This window comes from Panonychus citri, unplaced genomic scaffold (assembly GCF_014898815.1).
Source record: "Panonychus citri isolate SS breed McGregor unplaced genomic scaffold, ASM1489881v1 Contig00023, whole genome shotgun sequence".
NCBI lineage: Eukaryota > Metazoa > Arthropoda > Arachnida > Trombidiformes > Tetranychidae > Panonychus > Panonychus citri.
Window position 1 is genome coordinate 1,483,574 of NW_026515428.1, and position 17,264 is coordinate 1,500,837.

General features: G+C 30.5%; 4 protein-coding genes and 1 long non-coding RNA gene across 5 annotated transcripts; 3 read left to right on the plus strand and 2 right to left on the minus strand.

The window, feature by feature from the left end:
• Window positions 1-1,003: 1,003 nt before the first annotated feature.
• On the plus strand, window positions 1,004-10,151 carry LOC128395702 (transcription factor Sox-10-like). The gene is made up of 4 exons (XM_053356170.1): window positions 1,004-2,364; window positions 2,464-2,769; window positions 6,777-7,150; window positions 8,977-10,151. Exons 1-4 carry the CDS (start codon window positions 1,880-1,882, stop codon window positions 9,837-9,839), a joined length of 2,028 nt encoding a protein of 675 aa, XP_053212145.1. The 5' UTR covers window positions 1,004-1,879; the 3' UTR covers window positions 9,840-10,151.
• A 496-nt stretch (window positions 10,152-10,647) lies between these two features.
• On the plus strand, window positions 10,648-12,252 carry LOC128396561 (uncharacterized). Its single transcript, XR_008326808.1, has 3 exons — window positions 10,648-11,543; window positions 11,722-11,942; window positions 12,011-12,252. It is a non-coding gene; the product is annotated as an uncharacterized LOC128396561 (long non-coding RNA).
• On the minus strand, window positions 12,245-13,603 carry LOC128396544 (cAMP-regulated phosphoprotein 19-like). The gene is made up of 3 exons (XM_053357144.1): window positions 13,402-13,603; window positions 13,170-13,277; window positions 12,245-13,078 (listed from the first exon to the last, which is right to left on the minus strand). The coding sequence occupies exons 1-3, from the start codon at window positions 13,453-13,455 to the stop codon at window positions 12,863-12,865; spliced, it is 378 nt and encodes a 125-aa protein (XP_053213119.1). The 5' UTR covers window positions 13,456-13,603; the 3' UTR covers window positions 12,245-12,862.
• A 133-nt stretch (window positions 13,604-13,736) lies between these two features.
• LOC128396525 (spindle assembly abnormal protein 6 homolog) lies at window positions 13,737-16,021 on the plus strand. Its single transcript, XM_053357123.1, has 2 exons — window positions 13,737-14,230; window positions 14,389-16,021. Exon 2 carries the CDS (start codon window positions 14,398-14,400, stop codon window positions 15,511-15,513), a length of 1,116 nt encoding a protein of 371 aa, XP_053213098.1. The 5' UTR covers window positions 13,737-14,230; window positions 14,389-14,397; the 3' UTR covers window positions 15,514-16,021.
• On the minus strand, window positions 15,833-17,082 carry LOC128396534 (CAAX prenyl protease 2 homolog). The gene is made up of 2 exons (XM_053357132.1): window positions 16,691-17,082; window positions 15,833-16,606 (listed from the first exon to the last, which is right to left on the minus strand). Exons 1-2 carry the CDS (start codon window positions 16,774-16,776, stop codon window positions 15,928-15,930), a joined length of 765 nt encoding a protein of 254 aa, XP_053213107.1. The 5' UTR covers window positions 16,777-17,082; the 3' UTR covers window positions 15,833-15,927.
• Window positions 17,083-17,264: the final 182 nt, after the last annotated feature.

A 17,264-nucleotide genomic window follows, 5' to 3' on the forward strand; every position in this document is an offset into this window, starting at 1 on the left:
TTTTAATGACATATTAACTATTTCAACTGTTGGACAGTTAATCAGTTGATTATTAAATTAACCAGATTAATTATCTGTTTCTCTTGTAATACTTTGTAATCATGAATTCAGTTGATTGAAATGAATTTTTAACAAATTAATCACAAAGACTTGTCTTTGTTACTCTTGTTGTTAATTGTTGATGATTAAGTGATTAACATTTATAAATGTCAACATTGAATGTCATCAACTTCATTCGTAATTCCGTTTCCGACAAGTTAATTAATCTACAACAAATGATCAATAACATAAAAGAAGAAGAAAATTTTTCCATTTTTTAATTAACTCAAACTTCAAGAAAAACAATTAATCATGATATAATCCTAAACAAATGGATTCCAATCATCAGCACCTAACCAACACAAAGAAACAACTACAGAGTATTTCACCAAGTTTTTCTTGAGTAACTTTCTTGTTTTTGAATGTTCAGACCCCAGACTCGAGTTATGGTAGTTTAGGTCATATTAAAATATCAAGGTCATTCCGGTCATTTTGTTAGACCATCAAATGACCTTGAAACCGTATCCTAACAAAATGACCTTGGTATTTTAATATGACAATTGAGTATGACCTAAACTGCCATAACTCGAGTCTGGGGTCTGAACATTCAAAAACAAGAAAGTTATTCAAGAAAAACTTGTTGGAAACTTGGTGAAATGCCCTGTAAATTAACAATCAAGTCCAGATAAAAGAAAACACCAGCAATCAATTAGCTGTAATTAAAATCAAAGTCAATTTGACCATGATGACCACAAACCAAAGTTAGATACAAAGCTAACAATTAAAAAGAGATCGTTAATTGTCAAGTAATAAAACTTTAAATCGATGAGAAAAGTTGAATTGATAGAGAAAAAAAGTTCTAATTTGTTCTAATACAATTTTCATTGGGAATTTTTTCCCTCATATGTTTATATTTAAATCTAAACAAGATAAAGACATTGATTCATCTTCTCTCTCTCTCTCATCATCATCATCTTTTTATCCTCCAAAAGTTTATTATTTGTTTACATTTGAATCTTTGTTTTTACTTCTCATTTCATCTCTTAATCCCTAATCCATCATCATTCTCATCATCATCGTCAGCGATATTGTCGTTCTCAGTGTCATCAAGAAACGACAACCACCCAATCAAATTCACGCCTAAAATCATCTTCTTTTATCTTCTCTCTCTCTCTCTCTCACTCTCATCATCATCATCTATTTCATCGTTTTCCCTCCTTCCAGATCCGAAACTTTCAATGAAACAAAGTCCGTTACTTAGCCAAAAACTGATCATCTTCATCTTCATCATCAACTTTTATCAATTAATTATATCTCTTTACATATTTTTTTAAACTCTAATCTGATGATAATCTTCATCATCATCATCATCATCTCCCTCATCTCACTCTTTTCAATCATCATCATTTTACTAGAATTTTATCACAACCAATTCAGTGTATTTCTTGCTTCATCTTTGAATCTGTGTTAATTGTTTGTCATCATCATCAGTGGTTAATACAAAGCAAAACCATAGTTAGGGTCAATTTTATCATCAATAGCCTTTTATTTATCTTCATCTGAGAGAGAAAGAGACACAGGGAGAGAAAAAGAAAGAAAGAGAATAAAGGATTTCATAGAAAAGATTAGAGAAATTTTTTTTCTTCTTTACCTTTCATTCAATCTAATCATTCAATTCATCATCGTCATCATTATCATCATCATCATCTTTCCCCCTCCTCCCTCACCAGTGCCCATGTAACCACCACCACCACCCACTTTTATGTCACCTTGATGTTATTACCTGTCATTTTTGTTTACCAATTGAGCCAAAAAAACACAATAGTTGATATTATGTAATATGAGTGATGAAATATCAACGGACAATTTAAAATTTAGTGTCTCTCACCAAAATCCTCCTAAACTGGACAATCATAATTCTGATAATTTTCTAATAACCTCAATGGATACAAAAGAGTTACAATTAGTTACTTTAACACCTAACTTATCATCATCATCATCATCATCATCATCGCAACAATTAACCTCATTAACAATTTCCTCCGTGAGTAAAGTGAATGGTTCCCGGAAATGGTCAGAGAAACAGCATCATGGTCAACTTACCCCCTCAATAAGTGATGCAGTGACCAAAGTTTTAAACGGATACGATTGGACCTTAGTGACCACCTCATCTAAATCAACCTCATCGGCCAAATTAAAGATTCACGTTAAAAGGCCGATGAACGCGTTCATGGTTTGGGCTCAAGCCGCTCGAAGGAAACTTGCTGACCAATATCCGCATCTACATAATGCAGAATTGAGCAAATCCCTTGGTAAACTTTGGAGGTAATTAATCACCAACCTTGACCACTTTCTCCTTTTCATCATCATGGAATCCGTTTTTCTTGGACATTCATTCATTATGATTTTCTTTTCTTCCTTCAGGGTTCTAAGTGAAGAGGAAAAAAAACCTTTCATGGAGGAAGCGGAAAGACTTCGACTGATCCATAAAACGGCTCATCCTGATTACAAATATCAACCTCGTCGTCGTAAGAGTGGTAAAAATGGTCAATCGGAATCAGCTGATTGTCCATCTTCATCTTTCTCATCCAAAGTTAAATCATCTTCATCGTCAGCGACCTCAATCTCATCTTCATCATCCTCATCATCTAAAAAGTCAAATGTCTCATATGAAACTGATTTCACCGATTCCTCTGATGAAACTAAATCAATGAAACAATCAGCTCGAAGGTGAGAAAATTAATCCAAAATTTTCAAAGTTAATCATTTACGAACCAATCAATTGAGTAACTGGTTGGAAAGTATCAGTTGTAAATTCACAGCAATCAAAATGCTTAATTAATTGTCTCAAATTCATTCTCAATCATTAATTGTTGAAGCTGTAATCATATACACTGATTACAGGGTTAGTTTGATTCTAAATTGCTATTGATTGTAATTGCATAGTCTCTATACCTGTGATGATGATTTGGTAGCAATTTAAGATGATGGAGATGAAGAAAAAATTGATGATGAAAACAAGATGATGAGAGAGTGAGAGAGAGAGACAAAGAAAAGTCTTAGAGATGAAATTGAGTGGGTGGAGGTGAAGGTGAAGGAGGTGAAGATAATCTGAAGATTTGAAATGATTAAGAAAAAAATTGGAAGATGAACTGATTTTTTTTCCTTCTCTTTCCAATCAAATCAATTGGATGAAGAGAAAAAAAAAATTTTCTCTCCAATATTTAATTCGGTTTGAAGAAGATGAAAAAAATGATTATCTTTGTCTATCCGAATGTTAATTATGTGAATTAACGTTTTCCAATACAATTAAGTTGAACCTGATTAGCCAACAATCAATGGTCTTGATTGGGAAAACAAGCAGCTCTAAATTGTTACAATTTATCTGCTCATAATCATCTTTTCATTGTTCATCTAATCATTATAATCATTTTGGTTAATTAGTTTGATTTCTTTGCAGAAACATTCAAACTCTGATTACCATAATCATTTCCTAATTGCTAACTGAATAGATGTTGATTGTTTCAGTCTGTCTTTTTTTGTTTACTGGTAATTTTAACCTGTTGGATTGCTACCTGTTGATATCTAATTTACTTTATCGTGGTAACAATTAGCAAATTGTTATCATGTCATTTGTAAATGGCCTTTCTCCGTGCTATCAATAGTTTATCCATCTCGAAATTCAGTCGATATGTGAACTTTTTATTTCGATTCAAATATCATTCTAATTCTAATCAAGTGTGTAGTGTTTCATCTTCCGTTTAGGTAATGAAAGAACAGGCCACTTGTTAAGTCCTATTCGAAAAGTCGTAAGCCCGACTCAAAGTTTTCAGGTGAAAATCCCAACAATTCATGAGGTGGCGATTTCCCTGTGGAAATGAATCGTAGCTAAAAGATTGAACAATTAGCTCGAATTTATGATCAACAGGTTGTTTATTTTTTTTTTAATTTCTCTACGACGAAATTACTGATTTAATTATAAATCAAATGAAAAGTTTACAGTTTGTATTTGAAAGTTTTATATGAATTGAAAAGTTTGAAGCTGATCCAAGAGATGGAGTCATATGTAACTTGAATTTAATTTAGCAATTTATTAATTGCTTTTGTCTGATTAACAAGTTAAATGAATGAACAATTTTATCAATTAACTAGTAGAGTTAATTAATTGCACATTAATTAACCTAAATACGTTTAAATTGAGAAAGTGCTTGAATTACTGAGAGAATAAGAAAACTTTTGAGATTATAAGTTGAGATTAATTATTTAACTAATTGAAACAATTTAAAGTAATCATTTCACTCGTGAAACAAAATCTTGAATTTGATTTAATTTCTTGTTTAATTAAATCAACTGGATAACTAATCACCTTGAATATAAGTGAAAATTTTTGCTAATTTAATGAATGATGAATCAATTGAATTGATCATTTTTCCTTTGATCGGGAAACAAAAATCTCAGACTAACTAGTAATTAACATTTAAACAATTAGTTAATTGTAATAACAATAAATCAAAATTAAACGTTAAAACTAAAATATAAAAACATTAATTCATTTTTCATGGTAAACTTAATTTAAAACCAATTAAAGTTGTTTTTTTTTACTCATAACAATCAACCAACACCATTACTAGTTAATCACAATTACGATAAATATTTAAATTTACACAATTAACCTTTTTTCCCCGTTCATAGTTAACAGTTAACAATTAATGCCTCCAATAATTCATGGGTTTAAATTGCGATAATAATTAATAATCAGCAAACAATCAGGTCAATCCAAACAATATCAGTCTGATTATAATGAAAGAAATAATCAAAATCATTGAATAAACACCAACAATTAAGGATTAGAAACAGAAACAATTTAATTGAAGTAAATTAATTACCCATCAACCATAATCATCATCATCATCATGATTAAAGACAAGGGCTAAAGTTTTGGATTAAGATTAAGCTAAAGGTATAAAGAGATTGAGATTGAAGCCTAATCAAAGTTACAATTTAAATTGAAGATTAAACCATCAGGATAGAGATGATTAAATTGATAGACTAAATAAATTGTTGATTCCTTTTTGGGTTGATCAATTTATCATTAAGATAATCAACCAATAATCACGCATCTTCAATCTTGATCAACGATCATGATAATCAGCAAAAATGTAATATTAACATGTAACCAGAAAGGTAAGGAAAAAAAAATGTGAATGAAATTAAATGAATTGCAAGAAAAAAGCAAATAATAAACTGAATGAATTAGTCAACCATAGTTAACAAACTAATCAGTTAATCAAAGTTGATTATCAGTAAAACCCTAAGGCCTTAAACAATATAAAAAAAAGTAATATTTGAAATACATAAACCATTAAAAAGTATATATTGAGATGCTAAAAGGATGGAAACACTTTGATTATTATCAAACAGTTTACATCATCTCAGGTACAGTGGATGCAATTTAAATTCAACAGACAACCTTAACCCGACTCCCACCTCCCCTCTGTCATCCTCATCTTCCACTTGTTGATCATCATCATCATCATGATCAACTTCATCCTCTTCAGGAATCTTGTTTATGGCCAAGAGGAGTTTACCTTTTTTTTATCAACTTCAATGTAACCTGAACACACATCAAGCAATGAATTTTTTTCTCAGAAAGAGAAGAGAGAGAGAGAGAGAGAGAGAGATGATAATGATGAAAAGAAAGAGAAGATAGAGGAAGATAAACGTGAAAACGTGAAAAAGAGGTTTGTTGACCTTTGACATGAGTTCAATAAAAGCATTTGAAAGGAGAATATTTTTTTTCTCTCTCTTTCCTTTCCTTTCCTTTTTTTGCCTCTTTGCTTGTTGATTCCACTTGATGCTTGGTTATATATTCCGTGTGAACATGATGATGATGATGACGAACAAGAATTCTTGCTTGGGAAAGAAGATGATGATGATGAAGATGAAGATAAATCTCCTTTCAGAGATTGAATTATCTTCGCTTGTATTTCATCCGGAAAACAATAACCAGTAACAATAAGCCTGAAACTATCAACATCTACAATCAACAGAAAACATTTCATCATCATCATCATCATCATCTTATCATTACTATTATTATTATTATCATCATCATCAACAATAACAATTTATTAGCAAATATTTAGTTTTTATTTTCATTCATTTATCACAAATTTCTGATCTTTAGAACTTTTTTTTTCTCGAACTTGAGAGAAACTTTTTTTTTCTTAACATTTTCTTGTTCATTCTGGTTACATGAATATTCAGATTCTGTTTTCCATTGAATAATAATCTTTGTATATTGATTACTGGTTGATTATAATTGATGGATCATTTTTTTTCTCGCTTGATTGTTGATGTTGATTTATCCTATTTTGTTAACCCACTCATTTAATATATCAACCAATCAACTGATTATGTAAAAAAAGAAACGTGATTGATTATCAGAAAGTATTATCATGTCAATCATAAAAATATTATCTGAATATTATTATTATTATTGGTGTTTAACAATAAGATAATTGCTGATCAACTGTGATTATCATTATTGGGTAACAATTAAAACCATTTGATTGACTTTGTGGTCAGATATTAAATTTAATCATAAGAGAGAGAGAGAGACAAATAATTTATTTGATTGTTTCAAATTTGCTGATTGCTTTTGTTTTATCCGATCTTTAAGATAATATGATTAATTGATTGTAATTTTTTTTTCTTCACTTAATTGTCACTTACAGTGAAACCAAGAAGCTGACTCGTAATAATAACATCAACAGTAAATCATTAAATCATCAGCACATCAATAACAGTGCCAAAGTTAATCATTGTAACACCAACAACAATAATAACAACAATTTATCAACCAGATCACTAACATGTAATAATTTCACCAGTTACCCAACACCAACAGCAACAACCCTAATAACTGGAACAACTAAATCATCCTCATCATCATCATCATCATCTACCATCTCTACAACAACCACATCATCATCATTATCATCAACAACAACAACCAAATCAACAACAACATTAGTCTTAACTCCTCCATCAACACCACAAAGTGAGTTAATTGCAATCGGAAAGCCCATAGAATCAAGATTGACCAAAGGTAAGAAGAAGACAATTGAATGAACCATTTTGATTTAATCAAAGTGAACTTGAGACAATTAATCAAATTTACTCATGATTAGACTGATTTAGTTAATCATTTACAATTGATGATTAACAACTGATTCTCCAACTACTTGTAATGAGTGATAAATGAAATCGCAATTTAAATCATAAGTTTTTTTCTTCTTCTTCTTTGACTGAATGTATTTACCAATAAATCTAAATGATGATGATGATGATGATGAACATGATTAAGATGATGTTGAAGGTTAAGTCAAGGCTAATGTCAAGGTATTAATATTATCATGATGATGGTTAGTAAATGCCCTCAGGGTGAAATGTTGACTCTTTTTCTTTACCTGTAAATTGATGTTCAGGTAAATGGCGAGAAATAAAAAGTCTGAGAAAAATTTTTTCAGAACAAGAAAAAAAACAAAATTCTGACTAATAGCTTCAAGTTTCATTCCAATCATTCCTGAAACTCTGAATTAACCCTGAGGGTGAAAAATATCAATCGCAATTGGAAAGGTAATAATGAAATTTGCTGAACAATTGAACAAGATTATTTTGAATCGATTCTAATTGATGATCACTAATTGTGATTTACTTGAGATTTTCAAAGTGATTAACTTTGTTTTCACGTTTCTTAATCCATATTGATTATAACAGTTTCTAAATGCTATTAAATGATTTAAACTGTTAATCAATTGTTAAGGTTTTCATTGATTACAATTGTTGCTTCATTTGTTTCATATTGACAGGTTTTCATCATCATCATTGTTATTTAAGTTGATTGTTAGCTGATTATATTATCCAGGTTAGATGAAAGTTCAATGTATTATAAGTTGTATTATGATTAGTTGATTGAAATTATTTTTCATCATGATTACAATCATTTTCATCATCATCATCATCAGCAACTTAATCATGTGTGTGTGTTGTTTCAATTTCATCCACTTATCCTCCCAAAGATTGACACAAACTTTGATATTCAATACAAATGATTATTGTGATTAGATTTTGATTGTTGATCGAAACTGAAACAACCAGATTAACAACAAATATTAATACATATAAGTTTAAATCAATTGACTGATGGATTTATGTGTTTTAATCAGTTAATAATTAGCTTGAAATCTCATCCTGATCATATGATTTAGACATTGAATTAAAATAAAAAGCAAAAGGTTGAAAATTGTTATTGATTGTGATCAACTGTTTGGTAATTAACTGGAATCTGGAAGATACTTGAAAGTTAATTAGTTTAAGGTTTTGATTAGTAAATTGTTGTTGGTTTTACTCAAGAGATTAGGAAATTAACCAGAATGAGAGAGATGAAAAATTCAGGGTTTAGATAGATTAAAGATCACTTAAGATTAACGATTATCTACCGAACTTGTGATTGGAAAAAAAAAGTTCTGAAACTTTTTCCTCTTCATTATTTTCAGGATAAAAGAATAAAAGACAAAAAGAGAAAATTGTTCTTCCGAAAAAAAAAGAAAACATAATCAACTTTAATTATCATCATCGTCAACTCCAATTGAATATGATTAGAATTAATTTCAAACAATTTAACCATTTAATACAATTTTCGTTGGGAGAGAAAAAAGTTTTCATAATCAACACTCAAGTTCAACGATCTCATGTTAACTTTTTTTTTTTTAATTCAACTGAATGAGAAGTGAAAAAATTGATAAATCATTACAATTAGCATTTATAAATATTAATGGTGATCCTAATTGTTAATCAGCGTTAATTTAAATTTCTTTGCCTTGATTAATTCAATAACTTTTATTATTTTCTATTCTTGCTTTGAAATAATAGATTCAAATGATCACCATCATGTAATTAACAATAAGAGACATAAAGGATTATCATTGAACACAATTAACTCGACCGGTGAAAATGATCAGTCTAATGGAGAGTCGATTGTGACAGTTAATTGTTTGGTAAATCATAATCATCATCATCATCACCAATCAACCTCATCCTTACAATTTACCAGCAGCTCCAATAATCAAAATGTAATTGATTTAGTTGATTCAGAATCAATTGATAATCTTGAGAAAAGTGAACTTGATCAATATTTACCTTATTATAATCAACCAAATGGTGGTAACAATTTATTTAATTATGATCATGTTGACCATGGAGGTGGTGGTGGTGGTGGAACTGGGATTGGACAATTATCAACAACAATTAACAATTTGGTGACACCAACAATTGAACCTTCATCAACTGTTGATGCAATTTACAATTGGTCTAATCATTATATTTCATCACTACAACAATCAACTTGCCAAGTCAATTACAATCAACCCAATCAAAGTAAATTAACCCAATGTGACCAAACAAGTGAAAGATCAACAATTAAATTAACTTCACCAATCACCAATATTAATAATAAGGCAAATGATTTTACCAATGGTTTACAATCAACTAATCAAGTCAATTGTAATAGTAATAATAATAATCAATCATTATCACAAATCATTGGTGCTGGACTAAGAAGTGATTGTGACAATTATCCTTTAATTGATTCATTTACAACAATCAAATCAAATGATCAACCTTATCAAAATAACCATCAAACTAATTGTGAATCAAACACCAATACCAACAGCAACAATTCAAATTACAATTACAACAATTATGATGAAAATAACATGTTCTGGTCTTATGAATGAATTATCAAACAATTAAATTTAATTACACAAGAAAAAAAAAATGTTCAATAAAAATAAAACAAAAGCCAAAATCAAATCAAATCAAATGAATTCATTTTTCAATCTAAATTAAAAATCAATCAACAATCATTGAGAGTAAACAAACAATTGTAAACAATTAACCTTTGTATCCATCTAACTTTTTAATTAACCTTTAATTGTCAATATAATACAATAATAGTATATAACTTAATCAAATGATGAACTAAATTAAATACAAATACATTTAAATGATAATGAAACAAAGTTTTCTTGTAATGATCAAAATTAAACCAATTGAATCAAGGATTGTTAAAGTAAAATCAATATAATGATAATTACATGGGATTGTGAAACCAATTAACCAGAATTAATAAACACACATAAAACCATTAACAGGAAAATCTAATTGAAGTAAATTGCAATCAACTTAATGATTAAGATGATGATCAGTTAGGGAAAATTGAACAAGAATGAAAACTTTTTGATATTCTATCATTATTATTATTTACAGGTAATAGAATGTATTTTATATATATAATCAAGAACCGGTTCTAAAATTCTGTGGGAAGAAACCGGAATCGAAGAACCGTTTTTTTTTCTTCTTATTCTGATATAATTTTTTTTTCTATTCTAAACAATTTATATGTGATGAAGAAGAAGAAGAAATGAAAAAAAGAGAAGAAAAAAAAATCAGATTCCATTCGAATGAAGAAACGGTCGGTAGATGGCGACACTTTCGAAGGGAGTGTTGGTCGTTGGTTTGGATCTTTGGATTTTCCTTTTTTCTGATTACGTGTTCATTTTTTCCTCTCCTCTCAATGAGGTTTGGTCGTTTTCTTTTTCAACTTTTTCTACCTTTAACTCAACGTTTTCATTTCATTCTCATGATTCTCATGGAATGGATGAGTTTCTTTCTATTCCTTTTTTGATCATTTTATTTTCTCTCTCTCTTTTTATCTTTTCTCTCTTTTCTCTCTTGCAATGTTCTTTTTCTTTGCTCTCTTGTAACTATGAAGGTTTATAATATTCTTTTTTTGTTCTGTGTGTTGTCTACTTTTACTTTACTGTTTTTCTTTTTACATTTATTATTCTATTTTGTTTGAAATTCTATTTTTAAAAATATTCTTTTTTTCTCCTGTTCCGGCCACATTTTTTTTTCTCTTGTGTGTTTTTTTTTCTTCTAGTTACTTTTTGATGCTTTTTCTTTTGGTTTTTTTTATTTGCTTTTTCTCTGCTTCTTCTTCATCATCTTCTTCTAGTACCAGAGACAAACAAAACTGGTTTTCACGATGGTTTGACAGAAAATATTTGATTATTCTGAGATCATTGTGAAAGCTGTTTCTGTAGTCTCGTCCCCATCATCACCAACACCATAACCATCATGATCCACCATCACACCATCACAGCCAGAAAAATTCATCTTCTTCTCCACCATCGTTCAAGTCAAAATTCTTTCTCTCTTTTGCCTTTCTTACTTTCTCTCCTACTCTCTTTTTCTCTTTTTCTCTTTCTCTCTTTTTTTTCTCTCTCAATACACACGATAAAACGCCTTTGTCACCACCACCATCATCATCACCAGTAGAAAAGAAGAAAAAAACTCAAGGACCTTTTGTTGATATTTCCTGTTGCCATTTAAAAATTTTTTCCTCACCATTATGAGTTCTATATCTTCTCGACAAGATGGTAAATGTTAGTTAAATTGGATAGAATTAATTGTAATTGTATTCAATTGAGATCTTTATCATCTTTTTGTCTATTAATCTTTTTCTATTTCCATTATAACTCTCTTTTTTTCTCTTTCTCTTTATCTTTGTCTGTCTAATTTTCTCTCTTTCTTTCTTTCTCTCTCTCTCTCAACCAGGAAAAAAGTCACTATCAATTGGGAACAGCTTTCCCTTTGTAACCATTAATATACAACAATCTAAAGTCTTGTTGATATCCCTCACTAACTAACTACTTATTAAGCTTATTAATATGAATTAACTATTATCATTATTTACTGTGGCAACAACATGAAAATGGTTCCTCTTAATTGTATTATAATGAACTTCAATTGATCCTGAAATTTTGATATTCACTTATGTATTTTATATGTTTATTCATTAATCTAATGATAATAATTTTCTTTCTCTCTCTCTCTCTTATTACAGTTACTCAACCTCAATCTAAATTGACTTATGGATTTTGATTAGGATGATTGAAAGCCCTTTGTACTGGCAGCGCATTTAAAGATTGATTAGCTAAACAAACCATCAAGATTTGAGCTTTTCTTTTCCTCGCATCTTTAACCATTTCTCATCTTTTTTTCCTCCTCATCATCACCCCAACAAATATCTTATCATTTTCCTCCTTACAAGAGATAAGCAAGATGAAGAGAAATGATCTTAACTTTTTTCTTCTTTATTTAATCAATATTAATTTACTTTTGCTACAATTTAATAATTGCCGTTTCCTTTACAAGATTCATCACAATTAAAGCAAATACACACAGTTGTGAGCACACAAAGTTCAATGCTACCTGCAAACCAGAGAGAGAGAGGGGGAGAGATTTTACTTAATCTCTCTCGCTCTCTCTCTCTCTTCTCTCTTCCTCTCTCTCCTCTGATGTCAATAGTAAACGATTGGATACAAAAAGTAGATTGAAAAGTTGATTGGGAGGTTAAAAGCCAATAAATGGTCTAAATTGTTACAACAACTCACTCATTCTCTTTCTTTCTCTCTTTCTCTGATATTTAGCCTTAGGTTTTTCTCTCCTTTTCTCTGAAAGATAAACTCGCTTTACTAGAATGATTGGAATGTGTCTATCTTTTTCTTTTATTACATATGCACTTTTTTATTAACAAGAGAGAAGAAGAAGAAAAAAGAGGCTTGAAGAGAAAGGAGAAAGATTGAAGAGAAAGAGAGAAATGAACAACTTCGTGTTTCTTTGCCTCTTAGATTATCTCTTTTTTGTTTATTCGGCTTGTCTGTCTGTCTTTCTCTCTCTTTTTCCTATGATATTATTATTGGTGTTGATGTTCAGAGGCTAATTTACTGAGTGAATGAATTGATGTTCTCTTTGTAGCCAAAGCATCAGGTGTTGGTATTGTACCACCGGTTGGAGGAGGTGAAACTAAATTTACAGTGGGTTCTTTTGATAAGGAAGATGGTTGTCTGGATACAGTATTTTTCACTGCTGCTTTAGCCATGTTGTAATCACCTGAGTCGAAATATTTGGCCTGTATAAGAAAAAGAAGAAGATTCAAACAGTTAACATCTAGTAGAGAAAAAAAAGAGTGAAGAGAAATGAATAAGAATCCAAATGCTTACTCCTTTTTGTAATCTCTTTTGTAAAAATTGTGGACCCGGTCTTTGCACTTGTGGATATTTTGCTTTCAATTTAGCTTCTTCCTCCCTTTCAGTTTTCACTGGATCAACCTAGACAGTTAGAGAGATAAAAATGAGAGAAGAAGAAACAAAAAAGAAGAAACAAAAGTGTAAAAAGAACATTAGTTAAAAAAGAATAGAACAAAAAAATAAATTCAACAAATGTAATACTTACAGATGATGACAATGGCTCTGAGCTTTTCATATTTGTGTCAATATCTTCCTCCATGTTGGTGTTGATCAGCAAAGGAGGAAATCAATTGTTTAGTTGGAACAACAATCAGTTAATAATGTTTCAGGAAATTGCAATTTAAAGTGAACCAAAGAAAAAGAAATTAACTCCAAACGTTAAATAAATAACAATAAATGTAAATATAAATCAATCAGATTTTTTGTTGATCGTTAATTCGATTGAGCTGCCACCTGTTGGTTCTTTTGGTAACTAAATTTGTAGAAAATTTTTCAAAAATTTTGTTTCTTTTTTCACATTTCAAAATTACTCAACAGTTGGTTTTCCTTTTGTTTCTTAATTAATTTTGATCTAATTAAACTTGTTCTTTATTTAAATTGGTTTTTATTAAAATTGTTTCAACGAAAGTAGAAATTTCTATCTGATCACTTGGTAGATTTTTTGGTTTTTTCTTCAAACAATAAGAATAATAGACATTATTTATTCTGTTTACATGGTAACAGTTGAAACCGATAAACAAATGGCGACTCAATCAATCCGGTGAACATTTTTTACTAATTGTTATTTTTTTCTATTTAGTTACTCTGTGAAATAATTCACTATAATTTCAAGTAGTTTGTCGATCATTTTGACAATTTATTGCGTTGTTTAACTATTGTTGAAGAAAAGGATTTCCCAACAAAAAGCGCGGTTATTTCTTCACATGTGATTCTTTCTTGTCCAATCCAAGGGAGTGACACTTTTTGATTTCTCTTATTCTAATTTGAAGTTTTTAGATTTTCTCTCGACTTTGTGAATCGCTTTTTTTTGTTAGGTAAGTGTTAATTATCTACTCTGAATTGTTATCAATTGTTTCAATTGACTGTTTAGTCAAGACCTGTTATCTTTTTAAGTCTTAAGGTGTTTGTTTTCATTTGTTTACATGGTTTGTCTTTTGTTTGTCTAAATTTGATTCATTTTGTTTCTCCTTAGATTTCAACTATGGATAGAATGAATTATCGTCGACTTCATGATCAACTGGTGGCTACTGATTCGGATGCTTTTAAGCTTTACTTTGAACAGGTAACCAAAATTGGCTGTAACCTTTACCGTTGTTCAATGTCAGTTTGTTATGGCGATCAAACTTTCGAGGCGACTGGTTTTGGTACAATCTATGTTAAAGCAATGGAAGATGCATCTGAAACTTTGATCAATAAATTGCAGGCTCAAAATTTGTTAAGCAAGAGTCTTGTCAATATTCATCAACAACAACTTGAGTCGGAGAAAAAAAAGGTTTACGAGTTAAATGGACAATTAACTATTGCTGAAGATCGAATAAGAAGTTTGGAGATGAAAACAGTTGAACTCGAAAATTGTGAGAAAATATTACTCGATGAAGTTTGGAATATCATCTCATCAAGTAATCTCATCTCAATGAATGGTTACTTTATTCAAGAGAATGGACAATCAAGGAAAGAAAAGATTCTCAAAGAATTGAAAAGATTGTTTAAAAGTTCATCAGAGGAAAAATCTCAACTTCAACAAGTTTCATGTGAGAAGGAAAAAATTTGTGTCTCCAAAGAAAATGAAATCCGTCAACTCAAAACTGATTTGATTAAGGCCAATGAGATAATCAAGAAGCAACATGACCACCTGAAGAGTGCGAGTTACAAAGTCAGTATTCTGGGTGAAGTGGCAACCAAACAAGACGAAGTCGTGGAAACGAAAGATTTGAAGATAAAAAGACTCGAAGGTGATTTAAAATTGTGCTTGGAAAAGTTGAAGAAAAGAGAAAACGAAATTGACACCTGTAAAGAGGAAAACAAGGTTCTTCGATCGAGATGGGAATCGAGTCGGGATCAGATTAAGACAAATGAGAACGTGATCACCTGGCTGAATAAACAATTGACAGAATTACGATTAAAAGTTGACGAAAATTCTAAAGGAGATGAAAATCGACGGACAACTGTTGGAGGAACAAATCCCTCAAAGGAAATCCTACCGAAAGGCCGAGTAATCGTTCCAGAACTGCCGAGAATTAATTTACGAGGTAAAATCGATCAGCCCGAAAACAAGACCGCATTCAAACCGACTTCATCGCGATATCGAACCGTTTAACTGGCACATCAAGTCAAACCACTGATTCTGGATCATCAATCTAGAACCAGTGGTTAACCACTAAAATCAACAAAATTTATGTCAAATTTGTGGTACAAGCTCAGGGCTGATGTACTTCTGAAAAATTCAAAGCAATTGAATACAAATCTGACTTGGAAATCAAGGAAACACTTGTAGCCGTTGTGCCGCATTCATATTACATTTCAATATCCAATTCGACCTTCAAGTCAAAACCACTCATTTATAATCATCATCATCATCATCATCATCATTGGACTCATCAAGTTACACAATTAGAAAATAATTGAAACATTAAACATCATAGTTTAAGGAATGTTTTTATGAGTAATTAAAAATAGGAGTTGCAATTAAAGATGATTAATACAATTGTCAAAAGGATCTCATTGAAGACTTTCAATTAGTAACGGAATCCCTGATAAAGAAATACAAAGAAATCATCGCAATGATCACTCCAATGAAATCAGTAATATAAAGCCACCACTGTTTGAATACTCTTTCTACTCTGATTAATCCCATGTAATTAAAAAATGAATGGATAATTATTACAACCACTGTTGATTGAACTCGCAGATAAATAAGACTTGCATAGAGACCAAAAACAAGTGTCGAAAGTGTATGGAAAAAGAAAGGGAACCATTGGCAACGTCCAAGTAATCGTCTTAAATTAAGATGATAATGAGAATGACTTAATGAGAAAAACACTGAGGCGATAATGCCCGAAATCGAAGGTGAATAACAATGACGCAACAGGTTGATCAATATAACTCGATAAATAAACTCTTCCGAAATTGGTCCAAGAATAAGGTAACTGCATTTATCCTCTGTCGATGATCTTGGCAAAATACCTTGATTACCATAGATTAATTTGTCTAAAATGATCCCGTTAAAAAATCCCATCGTGATGGACAACGGGATCACATAAGTGTCGATAAACTGATCATAAGTCAATAAGGTGAACTCCGGAATTAGATCATCAATATCCAGGTAACCAATTGTTTGCAAGATGACAATCGCAGCCATTGCAGAAAACATCTTCCCCATGAATCGTGTTGCAACCGCTATAACTGGATCCCTTTTAAATCAATCAAATAATCAATTAATCAATTGCAAAGATCGGTGGTCAGGTGGTTTAAATGGTTTCAATTAAGATTCTTACCCATCAAATGTGAATATTTTAACAAAAAGAACAGTAATTATACTAATTATTGCCGATAAAATAACGGTATTTCTGTAACACGACATTTGTCTCGAGTTGATTAATTACACGGAATTTAAAGTTAATTTGATCACAATTTAAAAGGTCAAAGTCAATTGATGGTTAAATAATTAATGGAGAAAATTAATATTCACAATTCATCAACAACTACTGATTGTTTGGTGATTTATTTATTAGTTGTGATCAACTTGACTTAATTTCTCAACAACATCTATGATTGGTTTTCCTCTCAACAAATTAAAGGATGTTACAATTAACAGGTTGAATATGAAGATAAGGTTAATGATTAGATTGACCTATGGTCAACGAATGGTAAGATTAAGCTTAAGGAAGAGCTCTCACCTGTTAATTGTTTTAACAACCTTTCAATTAACCAAAGGTCTTGACAATGTCACCGACTTGCAATTTTGATGACCTTTCTTAAGGTCAAATGGGTTAACTTATTGTTAAAAATGTTTGAGTTTTTTTTGTATGTTTAGTGTGTCAACCATCTCGATTTTTTGTTTTTATTTTG

What these genes read in the sequence shown, in the direction of transcription:
- LOC128395702 (XM_053356170.1), top strand. Translation starts at nt 1,880, where the DNA reads ATGAGTGATGAAATATCAACGGACAATTTAAAATTTAGTGTCTCTCAC. An exon ending in ATGAAACAATCAGCTCGAAG is followed by an intron (nt 2,770 to 6,776) that starts GTGAGAAAATTA and finishes TGTCACTTACAG; the next exon opens with TGAAACCAAGAAGCTGACTC. An exon ending in AGAATCAAGATTGACCAAAG is followed by an intron (nt 7,151 to 8,976) that starts GTAAGAAGAAGA and finishes TTGAAATAATAG; the next exon opens with ATTCAAATGATCACCATCAT.
- LOC128396544 (XM_053357144.1), bottom strand. Translation starts at nt 13,455, where the DNA reads ATGGAGGAAGATATTGACACAAATATGAAAAGCTCAGAGCCATTGTCA. An exon ending in CAGAGCCATTGTCATCATCT is followed by an intron (nt 13,278 to 13,401) that starts GTAAGTATTACA and finishes CTAACTGTCTAG; the next exon opens with GTTGATCCAGTGAAAACTGA. An exon ending in AAAAGAGATTACAAAAAGGA is followed by an intron (nt 13,079 to 13,169) that starts GTAAGCATTTGG and finishes TTTCTTATACAG; the next exon opens with GCCAAATATTTCGACTCAGG.
- LOC128396525 (XM_053357123.1), top strand. Translation starts at nt 14,398, where the DNA reads ATGGATAGAATGAATTATCGTCGACTTCATGATCAACTGGTGGCTACT.
- LOC128396534 (XM_053357132.1), bottom strand. Translation starts at nt 16,776, where the DNA reads ATGTCGTGTTACAGAAATACCGTTATTTTATCGGCAATAATTAGTATA. An exon ending in AAAATATTCACATTTGATGG is followed by an intron (nt 16,607 to 16,690) that starts GTAAGAATCTTA and finishes TTGATTTAAAAG; the next exon opens with GGATCCAGTTATAGCGGTTG.